Source organism: Sorex fumeus, unplaced genomic scaffold (assembly GCF_029834395.1).
Source record: "Sorex fumeus unplaced genomic scaffold, SorFum_2.1 ptg000061l, whole genome shotgun sequence".
Classification (NCBI taxonomy): Eukaryota; Metazoa; Chordata; class Mammalia; order Eulipotyphla; family Soricidae; genus Sorex; species Sorex fumeus.
In genome coordinates this window covers 26530530-26552776 of record NW_026606118.1, presented here as the reverse complement: position 1 = coordinate 26552776, position 22247 = coordinate 26530530, and the positions used below count along the sequence as shown (strand labels likewise).

Genomic DNA, 22247 nt, shown 5'->3' with positions numbered 1-22247 from the left:
TCCAGGAGTAATTCCTGAGTGCAGAGCCAGGAATAACCCTTGAACATCGCCAGGTGTGACCCAAAAAGCCAAAAAAAAAAAAAAATCTGTTTTCCTGGTTGGGACCTGTACAATAGTAAAGATAATACAATAAATAGATAAGGTTCTTGCTTTGCATGTGGCCTACTGGTTTGATCCCTTGCCGCACAAGGACCCCCACAGGGTGGCAGTGGGGGTTGGGGGGAACAAGAGGAGGAGGAGGAGGAGGAGGAGGAGGAGAAGGTGGCAGAAGACAGGTTATTATAATTAGTATACTGTAAGAACCCCTTATTAAAATATTCTCCCTTGAGGTACTTCCATACAGTACTCAGAGGGAAGCACACAAAATTCTGACACACATTCCTGTTATCAAAGAACTTCTAAAGAAGTTGCAAACAGAGCATACAAATGAAAAAGAGAAACAGGACATACAGGTGCAATTTTTTTTCTTGGAGTTGGGGGTGGGGGAATAGCTGGAAGTGCTCAGGGGTACTAGTGCTCGGTGGCTCCAGGACCATGTGGTCCAGGGGATGAGACCTGGACCTCCCACATGTAAAGTATGCAATCAAACTGATAAGCTATCTTTCAGAACCTAAAGCCATAATCTTACACATCAAAGTGGTCGGTCAGGCAGGACTCAAGTAGAAGAGTACATGCCTATCACATCAAAGCCCTAAGCTAGTGCCCCAAGCACCATCAGGTTTGGCCTTAAGAATCCCCAGCATCACTGGTTACAGCCCCTATAAAACAAACAAGCCAAGTTTTGCAAACCTGTCTGGCCATTAAATGAGGCTGGATTCGAATACAAGCTCTTGTTGAACTTATGGAGCCTCTTGGATCTCCAGGCTTCTCAGCTGTCAAATGCAAATAATACCGACCCTCTAAACCTAAAATTAAACATGCCAAATAGTGAGTCCGCGAAATAGGCTATACAATCAGCACTTGTTACTGTAAGAATTAGAGAGGAGACTGGGGGATGGGGTGGGGAGGTTGGGGAGAGGGACACTCATAGTCAGGGAAAATCTGATCTAGAGTTTTCTTTTTCATTAAACAAATACCAAAACGAACCCTGTTTTGTAAGTCAAAACCAGGTGGGCATTCCAGCGAGGCAGTGGCTACCACGTGGTCAGCTGGCAGCAGAATGAGGAGGCTGCTAGATGCCGACTAATCAGAACTGGGCATTTCTAAAAGAGCGACACATCATTTCACAAACTGACTGACTTGTTGCGGAGCAACTACAAAAACAACCAATTGATTTTGTAGCTCCCTACAGTTGAGCAATGTGGTACTCAGGGCCGGGTTAAGAGAGCAAAGAATAGCTTTCAGAGATGACGATGTGAACGGCTACAGGCTGGAGGTGAGGAAAGAAGTCAAGAACGAGGACAAAGGAAGCCTGAATGTGAGGCAGGAAGAGTTCAGCATCATGAACAAAATAAGCAAGAAGTCACTGGATTTAGGGATGAGGATAAAAGTGACCTTTCAGGGTCACAAGGACAGTGCAGTGACTTAAAGCATCCAGTTTTCCAAGTATATGGTCACGAGTTCAAATCTCTGGTGTCACCGGGCTGGGGAAACAGCTCAAAATGTTGTGAGTGCCAGGGTCAGAAATACAGCCCCTGGCAAATGCATGTGCGAGCAGCCACAAGCACCCCAACCCCCCCACCTCCGCCACCAGCAAACACCACCACAACCATATCTTTTGTGCCTTCAATTTATAGTGCAATTCCCAGCAATCTCCTGTACAAGCACCACAACTAAAGAAAAGCGAGCCTCGGGGAGCACCAGGGCTGAAAAAAGCTCCCGCTGGAGATTGGAAGGGCTCGGGCCTTGAAAAAAGGAATCCCTGGGTTTGATCCTCAGCAAGGAAATCAGGAGAGATGCGAGCACCACAGTCAGACACAAACGCAACAACCAGAGAGGGAAGGGGGCAAAGCAGCGGGAATGGAATAACATAGAAGCTAAACTTTCAGAATAATCCTATTTTTTTTTTTAAAAAAAAGAGGATAATGAGAGAATGCAAAAGATTACTGGAGCTTTAAAGAGAATCGGGAGTTACATCAATAAAGAAGAAATCTGGGTCATTCATTATTTGGCAGTAAAAGGGAAAAAAGGAGAAACTGGAAGAGAGCTCAATGGGTGTGCAGGGTCGAATGAATAAAAAGAAAGCAAAAAGGAACACTGTAGAAACTGTAAGTGGTAAATACAATTCTGCTTTGCCCATTTCTTTGGTGGCAAATGAGCAATACCAAGCCTGATTTTATTCCAGAATCAAGTTTGAGGAGGGAACCTGTAGAAATGTGATTCGGAAATAAAATTAATTCTCTTTAACGGTTCAAAATTGTGGGTATTAAGTAGAAAACCAAGCACAAACTCACCTTCCTCAAACCACAAAACCCTCAGCTTGAAGGCAGGCTTAGAACTCAGTCTCTCAGACTTAACGCCAACCTTTTCCTCTAGCCAGGTGAGGTGCACAGACATCAAGCAATACAACGAGCAACTGGTGACAAGGCACAAGTCTCGATGTCTGCGCCAGGACATGGGCGGCCCCTGTGAGAGCGTGTGCCCGAGGCATGCATCGGTCTTCTCTACATGGATCTGGGGGCTTACACTCGCAGCCAAAAATGAAACCTCAACTCAATAGAAGCGGTGTTTGAGTATATTTGCCAAGGAAAGTGCATGCTATAGTGCCACATTTTACCATAATTAATTTCTACAGTTGCCAAAAACTTCCCGGTTTTTGTTTCTTTCTAAACTCCCCACAAGCACTCTACTCTGTTAAAAAAAATAGGGGGAACAGTCTGTAAACTATGGTGCCCCAAATATATAGCAAATAAAAATATTCAAATAAAAATAGGGGGAAAATGTTCCAAAATGGAGAGAGGGAAGAAACTAGCAATGGTGGTGGGCAAAAAGAGAATTCTACACTTTCCTCCAGTTCTCGTCTCTTCTCTTCTGCCCAGAATGTTGGCTGAGGTGGGTAGAGGGCAGCCGGAGTGCTAAGCACTGGAACAGCCAAGGTGGCTTCACCGCCCTTTTTACGCCCCTAGGTGAGAGGCCCAGAATCACCTTAATTCATCATCCCTGTCATGACTAGGGAACAAAGTGTGGCCACTAAGGGCTGAGCAACTGGCTTGCCCTGAAAAAAGTTCCTGTTTGCCCAGCATCCATGATGTTCACTTGCTGCTCCAGCCTTCTTGGGGTCATGAAAGAAAATGAACATGAATTTTATTCCTTTCGCTTACGATTGGAATGAGAACGGAGTGGGAAGGCAGCTAAGCAGTGGCATAAACAGGCAAAGCATGACATACAGACAACATCAGCTCTCTAAAGGGAGAAGGATGTGAGCATGGGAAGTAGGGGAGGGCAGATGAAGGGGGCAACATGAAAGCTGAGAAAAAACTAGAGACTGTATGAGAACAGAGCTGCCGGGCTGGAACACAGAGTCCACTCAGAGAAAGAATCAGAAACCAGAGTCTGACATGGGAGGATGTGGTGGTGAGACTGGATAGACAAGCCGATTCAGATCCGTTCTCGACAGCCACGCATTTTACGAGAATGCTATGTTGTTCTTCTAAAGAGCTAAGAATACTGAGAAACGACTGACACCTTGCCTTAGTCTCCCTACTTAACCTTACTGCTGAGCTTAAGTATTAAAAACCATAACTCTAAAGGCTCTTTCAGGGTCAGGGGAATGAGACCCATTGCATTTACTGGAGAATCTGGAGTTTCGACCTCCATCGACAGTCAAGAATCAGGGACACTATCTCGTTTGCCAAGGCATCGACAATCAGATGGGCTGGACACGTAACGAGATTTGGAGACAACCGCTGGACTAGAGCCATTACCGACTGGATTCCACGGGACGTCAAAAGACTGCGTGGCCGCCCACCTACAAGATGGTCAGACTTCTTCGTCAAGACCCCGAATGATCGGTTTGAGGCTCTTCATGTTCCTAGAACGAGCAGACGCCATTGGGCTATGCTAGCACGTGACAGGGACGAATGGAGACGTTACTGGCATCCGCTGGAGCAAATTGGTGAGTAATGGGATGTCAAGTGATCAAGCGAACTCTAAAGGAGGAAAGCATTCTAACTTTACTACTAAATCTGAATCAAGCATTTTATTTAAAAAAAAAAAGGCGGGGGGAAGGGGCAGTACAGCAAATAAGGCGCTTGCCTTGCACATGGCTGACCCAGATGCACTCTCCAGCACCTCATATGATCCCCTAAGAGGGATCCCTAAGCACAGAGCCAAGAATAAGCCCTGAACACTGTCAGGTGTGGCTCCAGAACCCAAAAAACAAACACAAAAACCACAACAGCCTTAAGTAGAATATCTTAAAAGAAAAAAAAAAGGTGGTAACTGCATGCTCGTTCAAACTGACTAGTCAGATGAACAATTTCAAATGTATTAGTTAACATACATGCAGTCTTAATGAAAGAGCTATACAACTGTACAGTCCGGTCACAGACCCATAATGTTCAAAAAGACGTACTCATTGTTGAGAATTTGCGGGGAGGAAGGGGGTTTGGGGAATGGCTGCACCCAGCAGTGCTCAGGGGCTACTTCTGGCTCTGTGCTCAGGAATAAACGCTGACAGTGCTCAGGGGACCATATTGTGGTGTTGAAGATTTGAACAGGGGTTACACACAAACAAGACAAAGCATCTTATCTCCTGTTCTATCTCTATGGCCCATGTTGTTGGGAATTTTTAAAGAGTTTTTTTTTGTTTATAAAGGAATCGTATTCAGTGGTATTTAGGGGCAAGGTGACGCCAGGCATCGGGGATCAAACTCAAGCTAGTCATGTGCCCTCCCTGAACCATTTCACATGCTAGTCATGTGCCCTCCCTGAACCATTTTCCCGTCCTAGCTGGGGACAGCCGTGTGCCCTACCTGAACCATTTCCCTGTCCAAGCTGGGAATTTCTCTAGTGCCTTGATAAGATGAAAAGGTGAGTTGGGCCAGCACCCACATAAATATACTCCTGAGGAGTGAGGACCTCAAGCAGCCATGAAGCAGTTCAGTCGGTCTGTGTGAATCCAGGGAGAGCAGCTCTCCGGAGAACCCCCTGGCGATGGCAACACAGTGGCGGACTGACCCTCAGGAGACCTGTCCACGAATCTTCAGACTCCATCAACTCGTGAGTGGCACAGGAGCACACATGTTACTCAGCGGAGATAACCAGTGATCTGTAGGCTTATGGCACAGATGACCTATGTTACGGAGATGACATATGTGACATGAGAACCACAGAGGTACTGGGCACGAGGGGTAGCTTAGACTCTGCCCCTCGGCTAAATGAAATGACGTTAAGTGGAGGGCTTTGGCGGTTACCTGCAGAGAGCTCAAACCTCTTACATGAAATGTGCAAATCTCATCGTGGAGGTGGGGGCGGGGGTGGAGTGACGCCTTTCTTTTGGGTTTAACATCTGGACTAATTTCCACATCGACCTTGCCTTCCCCTTACATCCTCCAGGCAGTTTCAGAAAATGTCTAAAGTCTTCTGTGAAAACATTCACGGCGTGAAAAAAGTACAGTTCACCATTTACTCTCGGCAGACTAGTCCAAATGTAATTTTTGTTTGCCTCCCTCCTCTGAAGAGAATGGCCTCATTTAAGAATCACTACCAATTCCACACAAGCATCTAAAAGCCATCCAGCTGCTCCTCAGGTTTCCAAATGCCCAGATGACTGACACCTCTCAGCACACCCCAAATTAGCCACCTGCTCCACTGCCAACCCCAGGAAAATGAGTTGCTCTCCTCACTTTATTTCTGTTTGTGGTCGTCATGGGTGTGCAAGCTACGTATGTAACGCAAATCAAACACTGATCCTGTAGTCTCCCGATGATGGCAAACTTCACTTCAGGGGACAAATCCTTGACTGACATGGAAAAAGGGTGGGACAAAAGGGATCATTGCACAGACCAAAAAACTGGGAGTGACTTTTTTTAGGGTCAAGAAACAGAACACCTAAAAGTGGGCTTGGCAATGTCACGGAGAGATGTTTCCTATTAGAGCAAAATTCCTAAGAAGGTAGTTCTCTCATCTACAGCAAAGCTGCAGAGAATAAAATTTATCTCAAGAACCAGGCACATATTCTCTATGTTTAGGTGTTGTTTCATTCTGGAAGTGGAAGTACCAAACCTCAACAGCTGAGGAAATGGAATTCTTCAAGAGTGATGAAGTTATTTGCTCAGGGCCAAGAACTAATCAGCACCAAACGGAGTCAAACCTACAACCCTCACTTCCAAAGTCCTTACTTTTTTTTTTTTCAACTATTCTCACTGACACAGAAATTTATGAATGCTTTAAGTAGCACTGTAGTGCTGTCCTGTAGTACTGTTCTCCCGTTGTTCATTGATTTGCTCAAACGGGCCCAGTAACGTCTCTACTGTGAGATTTGTTACTTTGTTTGGCATATCGAATACGTCACAGGAAGCTTGCCAGGCTTTGCTGTGCGGGCGAGATACTCTCGGTAGCTTGCGAGACTATCCGAGAGGGGCGGAGGAATCGAACCCGGGTCGGCTGCTTATAAGGCAAATGTCCTACCCGCTGTGCTATCACTCTAGCCCAATGCTTTTAAGTATTTCTATGCAGTATAATCTAGTGCTTTAGAAAAATATAAGAATTCATCAAAACCCACTATGAATATACAATATCAACAAACACTCATTTAAACAGTCATGTCTCTAACCCCTCTAGTCACAAAATGAGGCACTCAAGAAAAATCAGTCATACTTGAATCACATCTAGATAATGTTGTCATGCACATGACCAACCCGGGTTCAATCCCTGGCATCCCATATACCGGTCCCCCAAGCACAGCCAGGAGTAATTTCTGAGTGCAGAGCCAGGAGTAATGCCTGAGCATTGCTGGGTGTGACAGGAAAGGCAAAAAACAAAAAATAAATAAGTAAAAATTAAAAAGTAAGCAAAAATAAGTAAAAATTAACTACTTCAAGTTGGGTAGAGATCTGGAAGAGATGTAATGCTTGCTTTGCACTTGGGAATCCTGGGTTCAATGCCCAGTACTGCCAGATATGGCACAGCCCCCCAAAAGAATATAGATCGACTTCCACATTCAACTTTTTACACAGTTAATTGATAAGAAGCAATCCTTACTTCTCAAGCAGCACTCCTAGCAATTACTACTCTTAGCCATATCTGGCAGGAAGCAATCCCTGCCAAAGCTGACCTCCTGGCGGGCACTGACAGCTCACTGCAGTGTTGGGGCCTGCCAGCTATCACCCAAACAGCTCAGGGGCCGGAAAACTAACTCAGGCCCTGGCACATACAAGGCATGGGCTAGTAGGTGCTCTGCCTTTCAAGCTATCTACCTGATCTCTCAGCAACTACTTCTTATCCCAGGGGCCATGTTTATACAATTGACCCAACGGTAATAACTGGGTGCAAGATCTACATACCAACACAAACTGGGACTGAAAACCATGATTTGAGTTATAAACACCCTTTTAGTAATAAAAAACTTTTAGACGGGGAAAAAAAAAGATTCATGAGTGATGGTGATGAATTCCTTCAATGGTGCAGAGCAACCAAAACTTTCCTGTAGACTGAGACTACTATTACCTGGGCCTGAGAGAATTCAATGGGTTGAGCACATGCTTGCCATGCAGGAGGCCCAGGTTCAATTTCAGGTATCAGCACCATGGTCCCCTGGCCACAGAGTACTGCCAGCAGTCACCCCTGAGGCATGAGTAGCCCCAGGCAGTGCAGGGTGTGTCCTAACCACAAGAAACTACGATTTCAATAAGATGATTTTATGCATTTTATACTCAAATTAATTTTGAGATCCTACACTTTAATAACTTCCACAAAGCTAAAATATTTGGATTGAAAGCATACAAATAACGCACAATCCTAGTCAAAATCAATAGAAACTAATTTCTATTCTAAGTTGCCATTTTCTCAGCCCTTTCTAAATCTATTAAATAATGTACTTACATAAGAACCAATACATAACGAAGGCATGAAGAGCAATACCTGGTACATAGCAGCTAGTAAATGTAAGCCAGACTATCGTCTCAATACGGGAGCTTTATGGAAATACACTCCATTATAATACAATCTTTATACGGCAATGTTTTCTGTAGGTACTATATACGCCAACGTATCTTTTGTACTATGCTCAAAATTAAGTCCCTTATAAAATGCCCAGATTACATTTCTGTGGTATTCTCATTAAGGTGGCATTAGAGGGGTCAAAGTGATAGTACAACGGGTGAGGCATTTGCCTTGCAAACGGCCAACCCAGGTTCATTCCCCGGGACCCCATAGTGTTTACTGGGCACAACCAGGAGTAATTCCTGAGTGCAGAGCCAGGAGTAACCTCTGAGCACCGTCAGCAGTGGCTCCAAAACAAAAAACAAACAGCACTTTATAGACAGTACAGAGGTCCTTCTTTTCTACCACATTCACGCGATCTAACATGACTATTATGTGTGCCTTCCCTTCTTGTCTCCAATCACTGGTTTTCTTTTCAAGGTATAACTTTTTTAGGGGTAGGGGCACTAAGCAGGGCTGGAGGGCGAGGGAGCAACAGGGAGAAGGAGGTTACTGAACTGGACCCAACAGCAAGGTGCTGTTCAGCTTCAGAACAATGGGCACCTGGCACAAGGCCACATTTGGCAGCGTTAGGTGGCAGGAGCACCCAGCGACAGGAATTGAACCCAGGTCCAATGTGTACAAAGCATGGCCCCTGACCCCTAAACAATTTCCTTGGCCAACCAAAACATATGCTTTCAGGCACGATTAATACAAAATAAAATCCAACCACAGTAAGGATAAAATTCATTGTTTTAACGAAAATTTATAGACTAGTACATGACCACAAGTCAATTACAGAACTTTTCCCCCACTTTATAACCCCAACTATTTTCCAGAATGTTTCTAATCAATCCCTACTCCGAATCCAGCCTGGAACAACCTCAGCTCTCCGGTACAGATTTGCCTTTTTGAGACATTTTATACAAATGCAATCACACAATAGAAACTGTCTTGTGTCTACTTCTAACATTTTGTGTTATAATCATTTATCAGTGATTTGGTGTCTTTTCATCCCAGTGTAATGGATATGCCACCGTTTGCCTATCCAGTCACCAGGAGATGGATATTTGGACTCCTTTCCAACTTTAGATCATTGTGACTAATGCTACTACTGCACATTCACAATTCTTTGTGAGCACGTTTTCATTTCTCTTGGGTAGATTCTGAAGACTGAAACTGCTGATTTTAAGCTTATGTTTAACTTTGTAAGAAACAAGTCTAAAGGTTCTCCAAAATGCCGGCACCATTTACATTTCTAAAAACAAAGTATAAGGATTCCAGTTTCTCCATAATACCTCTGCTATGCATTGTCAGTCTCTAATTACAGTCATTCAAGGGAATAAGTGACAGCACCCGTGACTAAATTTGCATTTCCTTAATGACTAATGAAGGTGAACATCTTTTCATATGTTTATAGACCATTCATATTACCTCCTTTCATAAAATATCTGTAATCTTTGGCCCATTTTTCAAGTAGGATTTTCCCTTTGCAATTGAGTCATAAGGTTTCTATTTTCTAAATATATAAACCTTTACCTCATTTCTTAATAGCATATATTTTCTCCTAGTCTGTGGTTTGTTTAAGTATCATCTAAAGTGTAGAAATTTTAAAAATCTATAATGAAATTCAGTTTATGTTTTTCTTTTATGACTCACGTTTTTGGCATTATACCTAAGACACCTGCCTGGCCTAAGGTCATAAAGACTTTATCATCAAGGATTTTTTTAATAGTTATAGTTTTTAAAATTAAGTCTATGATTTTTTTTTTCGGGGAGGGCAGGGCCGCACCTGGTGGTGCTCAGGGCTTATTCCTACTCTGCACTCAGTTATTACTCCTGGTGAGGTTCAGGGTACATATGGGGTGCTGGGGTTCAAACCCAGCTCAGCTGAGTGCATAACAAACATCCTACCCACTGGACTATTGCTCTAGCCCTACTTTGAAATAAATTTATGTATGTGATATACAGTATACGATACGTATGTATACTTCTTTTTTAAAAAAATATATGGATCTCCCATTGTCCCAGTATCTCTTATACAGAAGGCAATCCTTTCCCCATTCAACTATTGCCACCTATTTTCAATGCCCAAGGAATCATAAATACAAGGGTTCATTTCCGAAGTCTCAATTCTGTTTCATTAATTTACATGACTATCTTTAATGCAAATCATATAGAATTACTGTAGATTATATTAAATATCATAAGACTGTTGCACTGTCCTCGCATTGCTTGAGCGGGCCCAAGTAACGGCTCCGTTGTGAGACTTGTTGTTACTGTGTTGGGCATATCGAGTACGTCACCGGAGCTTGCCAGGATTTGCCGTGCAGGCGAGATACTCTCAGTAGCTTGCTGGGCTCTCCGAGAGGGGCGGAGGAATCGAACCCGGGTCGGCCGGGCCTGCCTCGTGCAAGGCAAACGCCCTACCGCTGTGCTATCGCTCCAGCCCATAATAAGACTACTGTTAAGACTATTGTATCTATTTTCAAAATTATTTTGACCAGTCTAAGTCCTCTGCATTTTTTAAAATAGATTTTAGGATATACTTCAGAACTTCTATAGAAAATCTACCAGGACTTTTGTAGGGATTTTGCTGAATTTATAGATCAACTTGGGGAGAGCTGTCATATTATCATTCACTCTTCCAATATAAAAACCAGACTCTCTCCCCATTTACTTCTCTCAACAATAATACTCCATAGTGTAATCTTGGTGATTCTTTGGCTAAGTTTATTCCTGAGTAATTCTTCTTTCTGACATTTACTGTGAGAATTTTTTTTCTTCCTCCCATATTCAGATTGTTCCTCAAACTACCGATCTTGCCGTCATTTATACAAAGAGCGGCCATTACAATAAAAGTTTCATTTTCCCTCTAGTAATTCTATATGGCAACCTGTCTATATATCTATGCTCTTCATTCTCCCTCCTTACAAAATTACAGAAATGACTGTTTTCCTATCAAAGGATGTCCTCCTGATAGAAAGGATTCTTAATTTCTCTCAAGGGCTTCTCTCCTCATTTTCTTTCCCTTCCTTTCCTTATTCTTACAACTAAAATAATGCTGTAGTATTTCTTCCTTTCCAAAAACAAACAAACACGGGGCCTCAGACATAGCGGGTATGGCGCTAGTCTTGTCTGAGGCGGACATGGTTTTGATCTCCAGCACTGTCTATGGTCCCCTGAGCACCACCAGAAGTATCACTGAGCATAGAGCCAGGAATAGTATGTCCTGAGCATGCCAGGTGCAACCCCAAGACCAAAAAAATAAAACAAAAATAAGAAACTACATAAATACACACCATCTCTAGTTCCTGGACCATTTGTCAAGTAACACAAATACAGCTCCAACTGTATGGGTCCATAATACTGGCTCATTAAAGGAACTGGAGGTGCTAGAGAGATAGTACAGTGGGTAGGGCCTTGCACGCCGCCAACCCAGGTTCAATCCCTGGCATCCCATATGGTTCCCTGAGCATCACCAGGAATGATTCCTGAGTGCTGTGCTAGGAGTATTGCTGGGTGTGACCGAAAAACAAACCAACAAAAAAGTGATAACCGTTAGTCAAATTGGTGACCATATGTCCACCCTTAATAATATCCTGGGCCGGGACAGTAAGAACACTCAGGGCATTTTCTGTTCTAGTATTTGGTCCTTAACCATAGTCCCTGACACTGAGTTTCTAAAACCTTGAAATGCCCTGAGTGAAAAGTTTTGTGTTCTGATGAGGCAAGTCTGCATGGATAGCTTGACAGCTGTCCAGGTCAGTTCCTGCCAAGGGCTAGCTACTGGAAAGACCAAGTAATGATTGGAGGCTGGGAAAATCAGCCTCACTTCCCATCCTCTTAAAACAGAGAAAGACAAAAAAATTTTTTTAAGAAGTTAATGATGGTTCATCCTGGGGCCAAAGTACAGAGGATAAGTAGAGTGGGCAGGGTGTTTGCCTCGCACACAGCCAATCCGGGTTTGATCCCTGGCACTACATGTGGTCCCCTGAACCCACCAGGAATAGCCTGAGTGCAGAGCCAGGCGTAAGTAAGCTCTGAGCACCGCCAGGCTATGGCCCCAATCTAAAACCAAAGAAAGAAGGCAAGACTTTCGCTGTGCGTGCAGCCGATCCAGGTTTAGATGATGAAATCAATGACCATATTTGATGCCCAGCTTTATAGGTGGTCACCTCGCACAGCCAGGAGTCGCTCCTGAGCAACCACAAGCTCCCAAATATGATGCTCGGAGAGATTCTGGGTTGGTGAGCCAGAGGAGGAGTGTGAGCTGACAAGCACTTTTGCGGCCATGCCCCTTCCCACCTCCTCGCCCCACTCATCTCTTGCACCTGAGGAAGCCTGCTCCTTCCTCAACAGAGGATCAGCATTCCTCAGTGTGCTCAGTGTCAGTTCCAGCCAATGGACTGCACTGGATGAGGGGCTTGTGGAGCCCCACTGCCTACCACTGGCTCATCAGAAGCAATGGTGACAACTCCAGCTCACCCCGGTGTAGGAAGTTCGAGTGCAACATGTGGGAACGAATGCTATCTCTTGGGTTCACTTCTGGGCCGCCCAGCCAGAGCTGCAGAGATCAGCCTGACGTCGGGAGCACGCATCGGGGTGGCAGGATGTGAAATGTCCCAACTGCACGTGGTGGAAGTGAGTGAGATACAAAGGGAACAACACAGCAGGAAAAAGAACAGGGCATTTCCCGCCTCCCCCCAACACACACACACACACACACACACACACACACACACACACACACTGACTACAGGTAAAGAAAGGAAAAGATAATGGAGATGCCATCTGTCTCAGGAAAGGCTATAGAAAAGGAAATCTCTTAACAGCACAGGCCTGCCATCTAAACTCTGCCCCTTTCAAATTCTCACTGGCCAGACACCGGGAAGATCGAAGCACCATGAACTGTCTGCCAACCTTCCCTCTGCTCCCGCTGTGTACCTACTTCAGCATTCTAAGTCTCTTCAAATCCCTAATGAATGTAAAAGAAATCCCATATGGGACTGGAGCAATAGTACAGTGGGTAGGGCGTTTGCCTTGCACATGGCCAACCTGGGTTCAATTCCCAGCATCCCACCTGGTCCCCTGATCACCTGAGTGCAGAGCCAGGAGTAACCCCTGTGCATCGCCAAGTGTGACCCAAAAAGAAAAAAAAAAAAAAGAAAGAAATCCCACCATGTGGTTGTGAAGGCTGTTCTCCCCTAACCACCCCCACCCGCAATTTGGCTGTGGGCCAGAGGGCACTCAAGGCTGACCCCTCGCTCCACACTTGGATGGTATTCCTGGAGAAGCTTGAGGAACCACAGGTGGTGCTGGGGATGGAACCGGCCTGGCTGCATGAGGAAAGGCAAGTGCCCCACCTGCTCTGCTATCCCTATCACCCCACAAAAGGCATTCTTACACGCTCTCATTTGGGAAAATTCAATCCAACCACCAACCTTCGCCATCGGAAGGCCCGGTAGCCCCCAGCCGTACCCTACATCCTCCGGCATCAAAACAGCCCAGCTCTACAACTAAACTCAAAAAGAACCCAAGCCATCGAATCAGCCCAGGTAAGACGAGTTCAGGCTGAGCACTTGGGGTCTTCTCAGCATGGGGGTGGGCAGATTCCAATACCCCCCCACACACACCCCTTGAAGGCCCCCCAGCCCCCAGTGCCCTCTCGTCCTCAGAAAGAGCCCAGCTCCACAACTGAACCTCATCAAGCCGCCAAGCCACCACACTGTTCCAGTTCCACGGCTCCTGGAGCATGCGGTCACAGGACACCTCCAAACGGACAGCCTAGTCGGAGCACAACAAACTGGATGGGAACGTTGCACAGAAGCCCACCGAGCTCAGTGAGTGAAAACAGCAACGCAGAAGGCTCAACCAGCACCAAGCAGTCCAGGAAATCCTCAGAAAATGACTTTGGTAACACCACTGTGAGAAACAAATGACAAGGATCACACAGTGTCTTTTATTCATCTGTTCTTTGCGAATTCCACTTGCTGTTTTGTCACAGCACGCAAAAGAGGCAGTGAGTGTGCTTGTGCCTGCTAAGGGGACGGGCTTGGGGAGGGGCAGAAGCTGGGACACTGGCAGTGGGACATGAGCTGGAACACTGGAGCCGGAAACAACTGGATTATGAAAAACTTTTAAAGCATGGTGTTAGAGTGAAAAAGAAAGGAAGGAGAAGAAAAAGAAGAGGGAAGAGAGAAAAACTCCATTTAATCACCTCAATGGTAAGACCTAAAGCCCAGACACTGAGAGCTGGGGAGGGGGGCAGGGATGGCAGAGCTGGGAAGGGGCCTTCCTGGCACAGCACACCCACCTGTGGCACCCGTGTGGGCACCTTGGCACGGCCAGGAGTGACCCCTGAGTGCAGCCAGGCATGGCCCAAAACTAGAGAGAAAGAGGGGGAGAGAGAGAGAGAACGAGAGGGGGAAGAGAACGAGAGAGAAGGAAGAAGGAGAGGGGGAGAGAGAGAGAGAGGAGAGAGAAAGAGAGGAGCGAGAGAGAGAGCGAGGAAGAGAGTGGGGAGAGAGCAGAGAGACAGCAAGAGAGGGAGAGAAAGAGAAGTAGAGAGAAAGGAGGAGAGAGAGAAGGGAAAGAAAGGGGGAAGAGGGGGAAGTGGTGGGAGAGAGGGGAAGAGAGAGGGAGGGAGGGAGAGAAGGAAAGAAAGAGAGAGAGGGAGGGGGAGAGACAGGGAGGGAAAGAGAGGGAGGAGGAGAGCGCAAGAGAGGGAGGGAGAGCACTATCTGTTCAAGGCCACAGGGCTAGAGCTGGGACTGGAACTTGACTCCCACATTTAGTTTTCCTTCAGAGCAATAAAAATGCTTGGCACGAACTCCCAAAACTCTACACTAGTAGTTTAAAAAAAATTACACTAGCATGTTAGGATAGAGAACAGCGACATTTTAAAAGTGCACATGACAATCTAGAAAGCCATTAAACAGATCTTCTTTCACAAAAGTCTTCCAATTGAGTAAAAAAATAAAAACAAACAAACAAAAAACTTGACTAAAAGACAAATACTTTTGTAGTCTGTCATGATTATTTTAATGCTTCAGAAATTAAAAAATTTAAAAAATCAGTACTCCAGAGCAAGAAGTCTAACATTTATTTCAATTAATAAGTTATAAACTTCTAATATATAAGTGAATCTCTACTTCCCTACTTTAATCCTACCATTAATGAGCATATTGCAGAATTGAAAAAAAATGACAAGACAGAGACAAAATGGCTTCGGTCACACTGTTATCACTTTAGCCCCCATTCAATTAACCTATTATTCAAATACTCTTTCAAGATACTGCTTAACAAATGAAATAGCAGTCTTTTCAGCTTCCCGAATAGCCTGGCTTGCTGATAACCTTCAATAAAAAAACAATAGTACTAGAACCTTTTATGAAGCTATTATATATTCTTAGTCGATATGAAGACTTTAAGAACCTTCCCAAAATAGAAGCTTTTAAGTAAAAGCTCTGAAAACTTACTGATTAGAGTGTCAGATAACACATCTCTCTTAAAAGTAAAATTACAAAGCGAGAGAGGGAGCTGATAGGTGGAGCGCATCCTCTGCATGTGGGAAGCCCGGGACGGAGCCCTGACACCACACGGTTCCCTAACTCTGCTGCCAGGCGTGGCCCAAAGACGAAACAAAAATATTATTTCTGAAAAAGGTGACAGTGAAAGCATTTTATTCCTTAGGAGACAACAAAACTATCTGTGATCAAATCCAATAAGCTACCCCCCTCCCCCTTCCTGTGTCCTGATCCTTTCTGGGATGGAGCCTAATTGCTGTTGACACAGTCACTGAAAACAAACCCCTCAAGTCAGAACAGATTTCACTCTGTGACTTACAAACAAGGATAATGAGCAGGTAAGATGTTTGCCAGTTGTAGAAATGTAAAATTGGATCTGTCCGCTAACAATACCAACTACAAGAATCTTCCCATTTCTCTTAAACTGGTGGTGTTCCAAGACATCGTATATTCAATTACATGATACAAGGGAAAAAAATTCACAGAAAACTGGGTTGAAAATATAGATCAAAGATTTAAGGTTCCAATCTAGTAAGCGGATGTGGTCTTGACACTGGTGATGCTGGTTCGAACCCCAGCACCACACACAGTCTCCTGCAGCCTGAGCACAAACCCAGGTACAACCCCTGAGCACCCTGGGGGTGTTCCCCTAACCTTCCCTCCCCCAGTTTTTCAAAACTCCAAGCTACCACGAGCATCTCGCCCGCACAGCAAAGCCTGGCAAGCTACCCGTGAAGTGTTGGATATGCCAATCACAGTAACAAGTCTCACAATGGAGATGTTACTGGGCCCGCTTGAGCAAATCGATGAACAACAGGAGGACAGTGCAGACTCTTCCTAAGACCTATGAGCAAACCAATCATATGACTCAAGTAAAAAGATCTGAGAGGCAGTAGGAGATAATAGAAGAGTCAGATTCCCTATCCACTAGCAAGCCTTTTTACTGTTGCCTTTCAAGCTCCTAGATAATAAACAACAAGAATACCCACTTCACAGGAATGTAGCAAAAGATCACTGGCTTCTTGCATAAAGATGACTGGCCCCTATAAGAGGATCATAATAGGCACTCAATAAATGCCAGCTCCTTCCTTAAGTCCGCTCTGTTCTTTGTTCTCTATACTTAGTGCCCCAGATGACTCAGCCTTCTCAGAACTTTTAACAAATGCTGAAAAGTGCTGCTTCCATCAAAGCCCTGATGCAGAGATGCATGCCCACAGGGTAAGAAACTATGTCTCTCGCTCCCAAGGCATCTGTGTATGAAAGCCACAAACACTTGCTCCAGCCCCGGGGTCTGGATCTCCTAGAGATCTGTGTGGCCCTCTCAAAATGCCTCATCCAACTCATCAGAGATCCAATTCATCATCAATCCAACTCATCACTGCGTCTTCACAACTCAGGAACTGAGGCCAGAGAAACCGAACAGAAGGTTAAGACCCTTGTCGTGCTAGTGGCCCACCCGGCTTGAATCCCAGGCACCACATGTGGTCCCCTGAGCACAGTCCCCGAGTACCGCTGGATATGAACAAGAAACAAACCAAAGAGCTCAAAAGCAGAAACTCTGGCCCCTCACGGCCCCTGGTGCCAATGAGCACTGTGGACCAGTGGTTCCACTGAGCACAGAAGCACTGAAGCACCACTGAATGCGTCCCAACTTCCCCACACACTCCCCCCCCCCCCAAAAAAAAACCCTCTTCCAGTCCTTTTTCTATGAGTGGTAGCAACAAAGAATAAATCCTAACAATTCTCTCATAAATAACCCCAGGCAACCCAGGCCCATTGAGTCTACCTTCATAGTCTCTAGCCTCAATTTCTGACCCATGGCCACCACCACCAGAATCCAAAGAATCTTAGTGCTACTGACATCTTGGGGGTCAGCTAATTCTTGGTTGTCGGGTTTGTCCTGGGAGGCTGGGCAGCATCCCTCACCTCTGTTCACCAGATGCCAGCAGAAATGCTCCCTGCTCCCCAGCTAAGACAAACAAATATGCCTGCAGAGTGCTAAATGCTTGAGGGGGTCCCTACCCTCCCCACCGCCCCTCCCCCCATACCTGAGTGCCCAGTCGTCACTCCATGATGGCAAGAGAAGCAGTCCCCAACTCCATCTCCAGTATTTCCCCAGAAGGCCTGTCACTGATCCTCCACAGGCCTCCCAAACCACTGCTTTGGTGAGTCACTTCTCTTCCATCCACAACACCCTATTATCTTCCGAATTAATTCAAAGCTCTTCTCCTAGCCTTGGTAATCCTGGGCTCAATTAAACAATATCCCACAAAACACCTGGCTAAGTGGCCACGGGGCAGCCCTCTGGACCACACGCCACTCCTTTGCTCGCCTACGGCTGGAACAGCCTGGCCCACAATCCACTCCAGACCCTGTGCGAGTGGCTTTCCCCGGCCTCTGCCTTCATTCTCAGAGCCAAGAACTCTATTCGGTGGGTCTCTAACCGCTACTGAAATGGGACATCTTCAGTTTGTGAGTGTGTTTCAGTAATAGGCTCTCTAAGCTGTTTCATCACACCAGCAACACTGTCAGTGAAGTCCTTCTGCTGCTGTCCTTGAAAGGGCTCCTACAGTTTGCCTTCTGTCATCTTCTCTTCCTGCCTCCAAGTCCACCTTCGGTCCCTTCAGGCTTACCTAACCCGCTCTGATTTAGGAAAGCTACACTGCTCTCAATATGCCAAACACAGTAACAGCAAGTCTCACAATGGAGATGTTACTAGGTCCGCTGGAGCAAATCAATGAACAATGGGAGGACAGTGGACAATGGACACTGCTCTAACGAGCTTCTCTATACCTCTCCTGAGGCTCTCACATATGTGTATCTCAGGAGCTTGCAAGGTCCTTGAGAACTTCCTCTTTTGAAGCCCTGCAAGGCTCTATCTCAGGGCTAAGCTGATAATTCGTTGTATATTAATTGCTCCAAATCTTTCCCATTGAGAAAGCAAATGGAAGACCTTGTTCTGAGACAGCCTCAAGCCTCCTTATGGGAGGAATGCAGTCCATATTCCCTTTTGTCTTACATTTCCGTATCCTTTTTTGTTTTGTTTTGGGGTCACACTTGGCGGTACTCAGTGGCTAGTCTTGGCTCTGTGCTAACTAAGGACTGTCACCTGGTGTGGCTCGGGGTTCCAAATGAGGTGCCCCGGGAACTCTAACCAAGGTTGGCAAGGATGCAGGGCAAACACTTTAACCCCTATACAATCTATTTCTCCAGCCCCAAGGTCAGTGTTTAAGCCTTCAAGATACACAGATGATATTTTCCATATCTATTCAAGAGTTCAGGGAGTTCCCAAACTTTACAACTTGTAACCGAATTCTGCATCACATTTCTATCTCCGCTGTCTAGACAAAAAGGCAGTCATCCATTTTTGAACGCTAGTAGGAACTGACCAACACATGAAAACAAGGTGGATTAAACCTATTTCAACAAATATGTATAAAGCAAAGGGCATTATAATTTCTCTATCTTAAATAATACATGTAAAGTCCTAAAGTCTTCATGCCCACTACAAATGGTAAAGTGATCTTATTTCAGCTCTCCCCCACACCAAAGGCATGAACCAAAACAGAACACAGGCGCTCCACCCTTAATGTTCCTTCCCAACTGACCTGAGTAGTGTTTTATTTCTACCAGGAAGAGCAGTGTCCATAACGAGCGCCTTGGACCAGACCTCCTCCTGGGGTTTCCCAACGCTGTAGCTCGCACTCAGGGCCACCACCATATTTCAGAAGAGATCAGCAAATTACTGAACCTATTTTGTAAGCCTCTGAGCAAAGGATGTCTTTTCACATTTTCATAGAGTTGTAGAAACAAAAAACATGCAACCCAAACCCTAAGTGGCTGGAAAAACCTAAAATACTTACTTTGTTAAACTTTTGGGGTTCCTTTTTAAATTATTATTATCATTATTAGCTTTGGGGTCACACCCGCTGATGGTCAGGGGTTACTCCTGGCTCTGCACTCAGGAATTACTCCTGGTGGTGATCGAGGGCCATATGGGATGCTGGGATCGAACCCAGGTCCACCACATGCAAGGCAAACGCCCTGCCCTACCCGCTGTCCCACTGCTCTGGTCCATTTTGGTTTTTGTTTTTGGAGCACACACCTGGTGGTGCTCAGGGTTCCTCCTGACTCTGCCATCTGTGATCAGGTGATCACTCCAGGTGGGCTGGGAGGGGAGAGGGGGCCATACGGGGTGCCTGGGATGGAACTCAGGTGAACCACGTCCAAGGCTGATGCTCTACAGGCCATACTATCTCTCCAGCTGTACTATCTCTCCGGCCCCTTCAAGCAGCATAGATTTGAGCTGCGTAGTAGCGTTAAGACACCCCACTTTTTCTCTCCAGGCTGGAAAACCAGCAACATAAAACACATAGGAGTATGCAAAAAGAATTCACTCCCTGTAGTCCGAGTTACAACAGGTAAGTTCTAAAACGGAGGCCTACGTGGCCTTCACATTTGGCAGAAAATTTTTCGGAGACGCCGCACCATTAGCTGAGCAGGACGGAGCAGGGTCAGGGACCCAGGGCCTCCAAACTGATGCGTCGCGTCCCCGGAATCGGCCTGGCACTCCATCACAGATGGGCACTTGGCCTTAACTTTGGGAGATTTGGATAACTGGCTTGGATCACCACAGAGATGAAAGCTTAAAGCCTGTTCCGGATGTGCTGTTTAGACAGACTCTTATTACCAGCCATGAATCATTCAAGAGGAACATTAATGCGCACCACCACATACATTAGATAAGAATATCGAGGAAGCCTATTTTAAAAACGGACGTGATAGCGAAGCCTTCAAAGAAAAAAAAAAACTTACTCGGCTTGCTCCTCTAGTACTCCAGATTGCAGCAGAGGGGCACGTTGGCCTTCCAGGGCTGCCAAGGAGACCCACCTGGCGCCGGAATCCACAAGTCGCAGCGCACCACGCCACGCGCAGAACCGTCCACCTGACGTCAGCGACAAGCTCTAGAGTTCATCCCAAGTCCCTTTTTCCTATCGAACTTGCAACCTCCTCGCTAGAAAGTTCCTTTCCCCACCCCCTCACCTCCCTTAAGAACTTGGCTTCCTTTTAAAATATAGAATAACAATAATAATGCATAAGAGTAAGAAGACTCCTGGCCATTCCTCCAGCGACCAGAGCCACTCGGCCTCGCCTCTGTGCTCATCCCACAACTGGGACCCCTATTCTGCCCGACGCTTGCTTGTTTGCTTGCTTGCTTGCTTGCTTAACTTTGCTCCCGCAAGAACCCACGCGCTTGAGGCCAGCGTCGGGTGCCCAGCAGCTAAGCTTCCAAGAGCCACTGCAACAATAATCCCGGATCCTCCTTTCCCCTCAACTTGCTCGTCCAGAGCTCATGGGGGGGGGGGGGGGGGAAAATAAATAAATAAATAAATTTAAAAAAAAAAAATCGATCGTGCGGGACTTAGGTCCTCCCCGACCTCAGCCGTAGACACCCCCCCAACCACTCCCAACCAGCCCTGCACACCCCCACCCCACGATCGCTCATGCACGACTTTTGTCCTCCCAGAGCGACCCCCTCCGCCACCCCGCGAGGGGCGCCCCGGCACCTGCGGCCCCTGCAAGGGACCGTCCCCACCCCCCACCCCCCCACCCCCCACTACACCGCGTCGGGGGCCTGCAGCGGGGTCGGCGGGCGGGCGGCGGCGTTACCTGCAGGACCACGTCGTTGGGCAGCTGCGCGGCCCGGAACAGCTCGAGCACCCGCCCGTTGGCCGCCACCTTCTTGGTGTTGTCGATGTCGCAGTAGGAGAAGAGATCCGAGTAGTATTTCTGCTCCGCGTCGCTCAGCGTTAAGCCTTCCATCTTCGCCGCGGGCTCCCGGGCCGCCCCGCCCCGGGGCTGGGGGCGCAGCGCGGAGCCCGGGCCCCACGACCCCCGCGCCGCCGCCGCCGCGCGGCCTCCTCCCCCGCCGCCCGCAGCCCCGGCCTCCTCCTCCTCCTCCTCCTCCTCTTCCTCCTCCTCCTCCTCCTCGGCGGCGGCGCCCGAGCCTGCACAGGGCCCGGCGGCGGCTCCCGCGGCTCCTGCGGCCGCGAGGCCCCGGGCGCGAGGTCCGGCCGGGCTGCTCCTCCGCCGCCGCCGCGGGTTCGAGCCTGGCCCTCAACCCCGCCGCTTCCCCTCCACCCCCAGACTTCCCGCCTCGGCGGGCCCTTCCGTCCACGCCCCCGGAGCCGCCGCACTTTCCCGAAAAGTTGCGGGGTTCGGGGAGGGGGGATGGAAGGGGAGGGGGTGGGGTTTTTTCTTTCTTTCTCTCTTTTCTCTGTTTTTGGAGCGGAAAGTTTCGGTTTGCAGAAGGTGGCGGTGGGGGGGAGGGGTGGGCTCCGGGCTTAGAGCGCGGCCCCCGCTCCGCCTCCCGCCGCCGCCGCCGCCGCCATTGACTGCGCCCCGGCCCGGCCCCCGACGCTCCCGCACCGGCACTGACAGCGGCCGCCGCCGCGCTCCAGACCCGGATGTGAGGCCGGGAGGAGAGAGCGCGAGAGGGAGAGCGAGGGAGAGAGAGACACCCACCCGCCGCCCGCCGGCCCGGAGAGCGGGCCCCAGCGCCCCCTGCCGGCCGGAGCCGGCCGCGCGGAGACCCGCCGCTCGCGCGCGCGCACACGCACCACCACACACACTCAT

The 22247-nt window shown here is 47.3% G+C and overlaps 1 protein-coding gene across 6 annotated transcripts in view; it reads right to left on the bottom strand.

Annotated features, from left to right (window-relative positions):
- REPS1 (RALBP1 associated Eps domain containing 1) overlaps positions 1–21516 on the bottom strand; it is an 86840-nt gene extending 65324 nt beyond the window's left edge. For 5 of the 6 annotated variants that reach the window (XM_056126150.1, XM_056126151.1, XM_056126152.1 and 2 more), the window contains exon 1: positions 21282–21516. In XM_056126150.1, the coding sequence (XP_055982125.1) occupies positions 21282–21434 (153 nt within the window). In that variant the 5' untranslated portion in view covers positions 21435–21516. The remainder of the gene's footprint in view (positions 1–21281) is intronic. The other variant, XM_056126153.1, reaches the window with a different exon arrangement.
- Between the last annotated feature and the right edge of the window lie 731 nt (positions 21517–22247).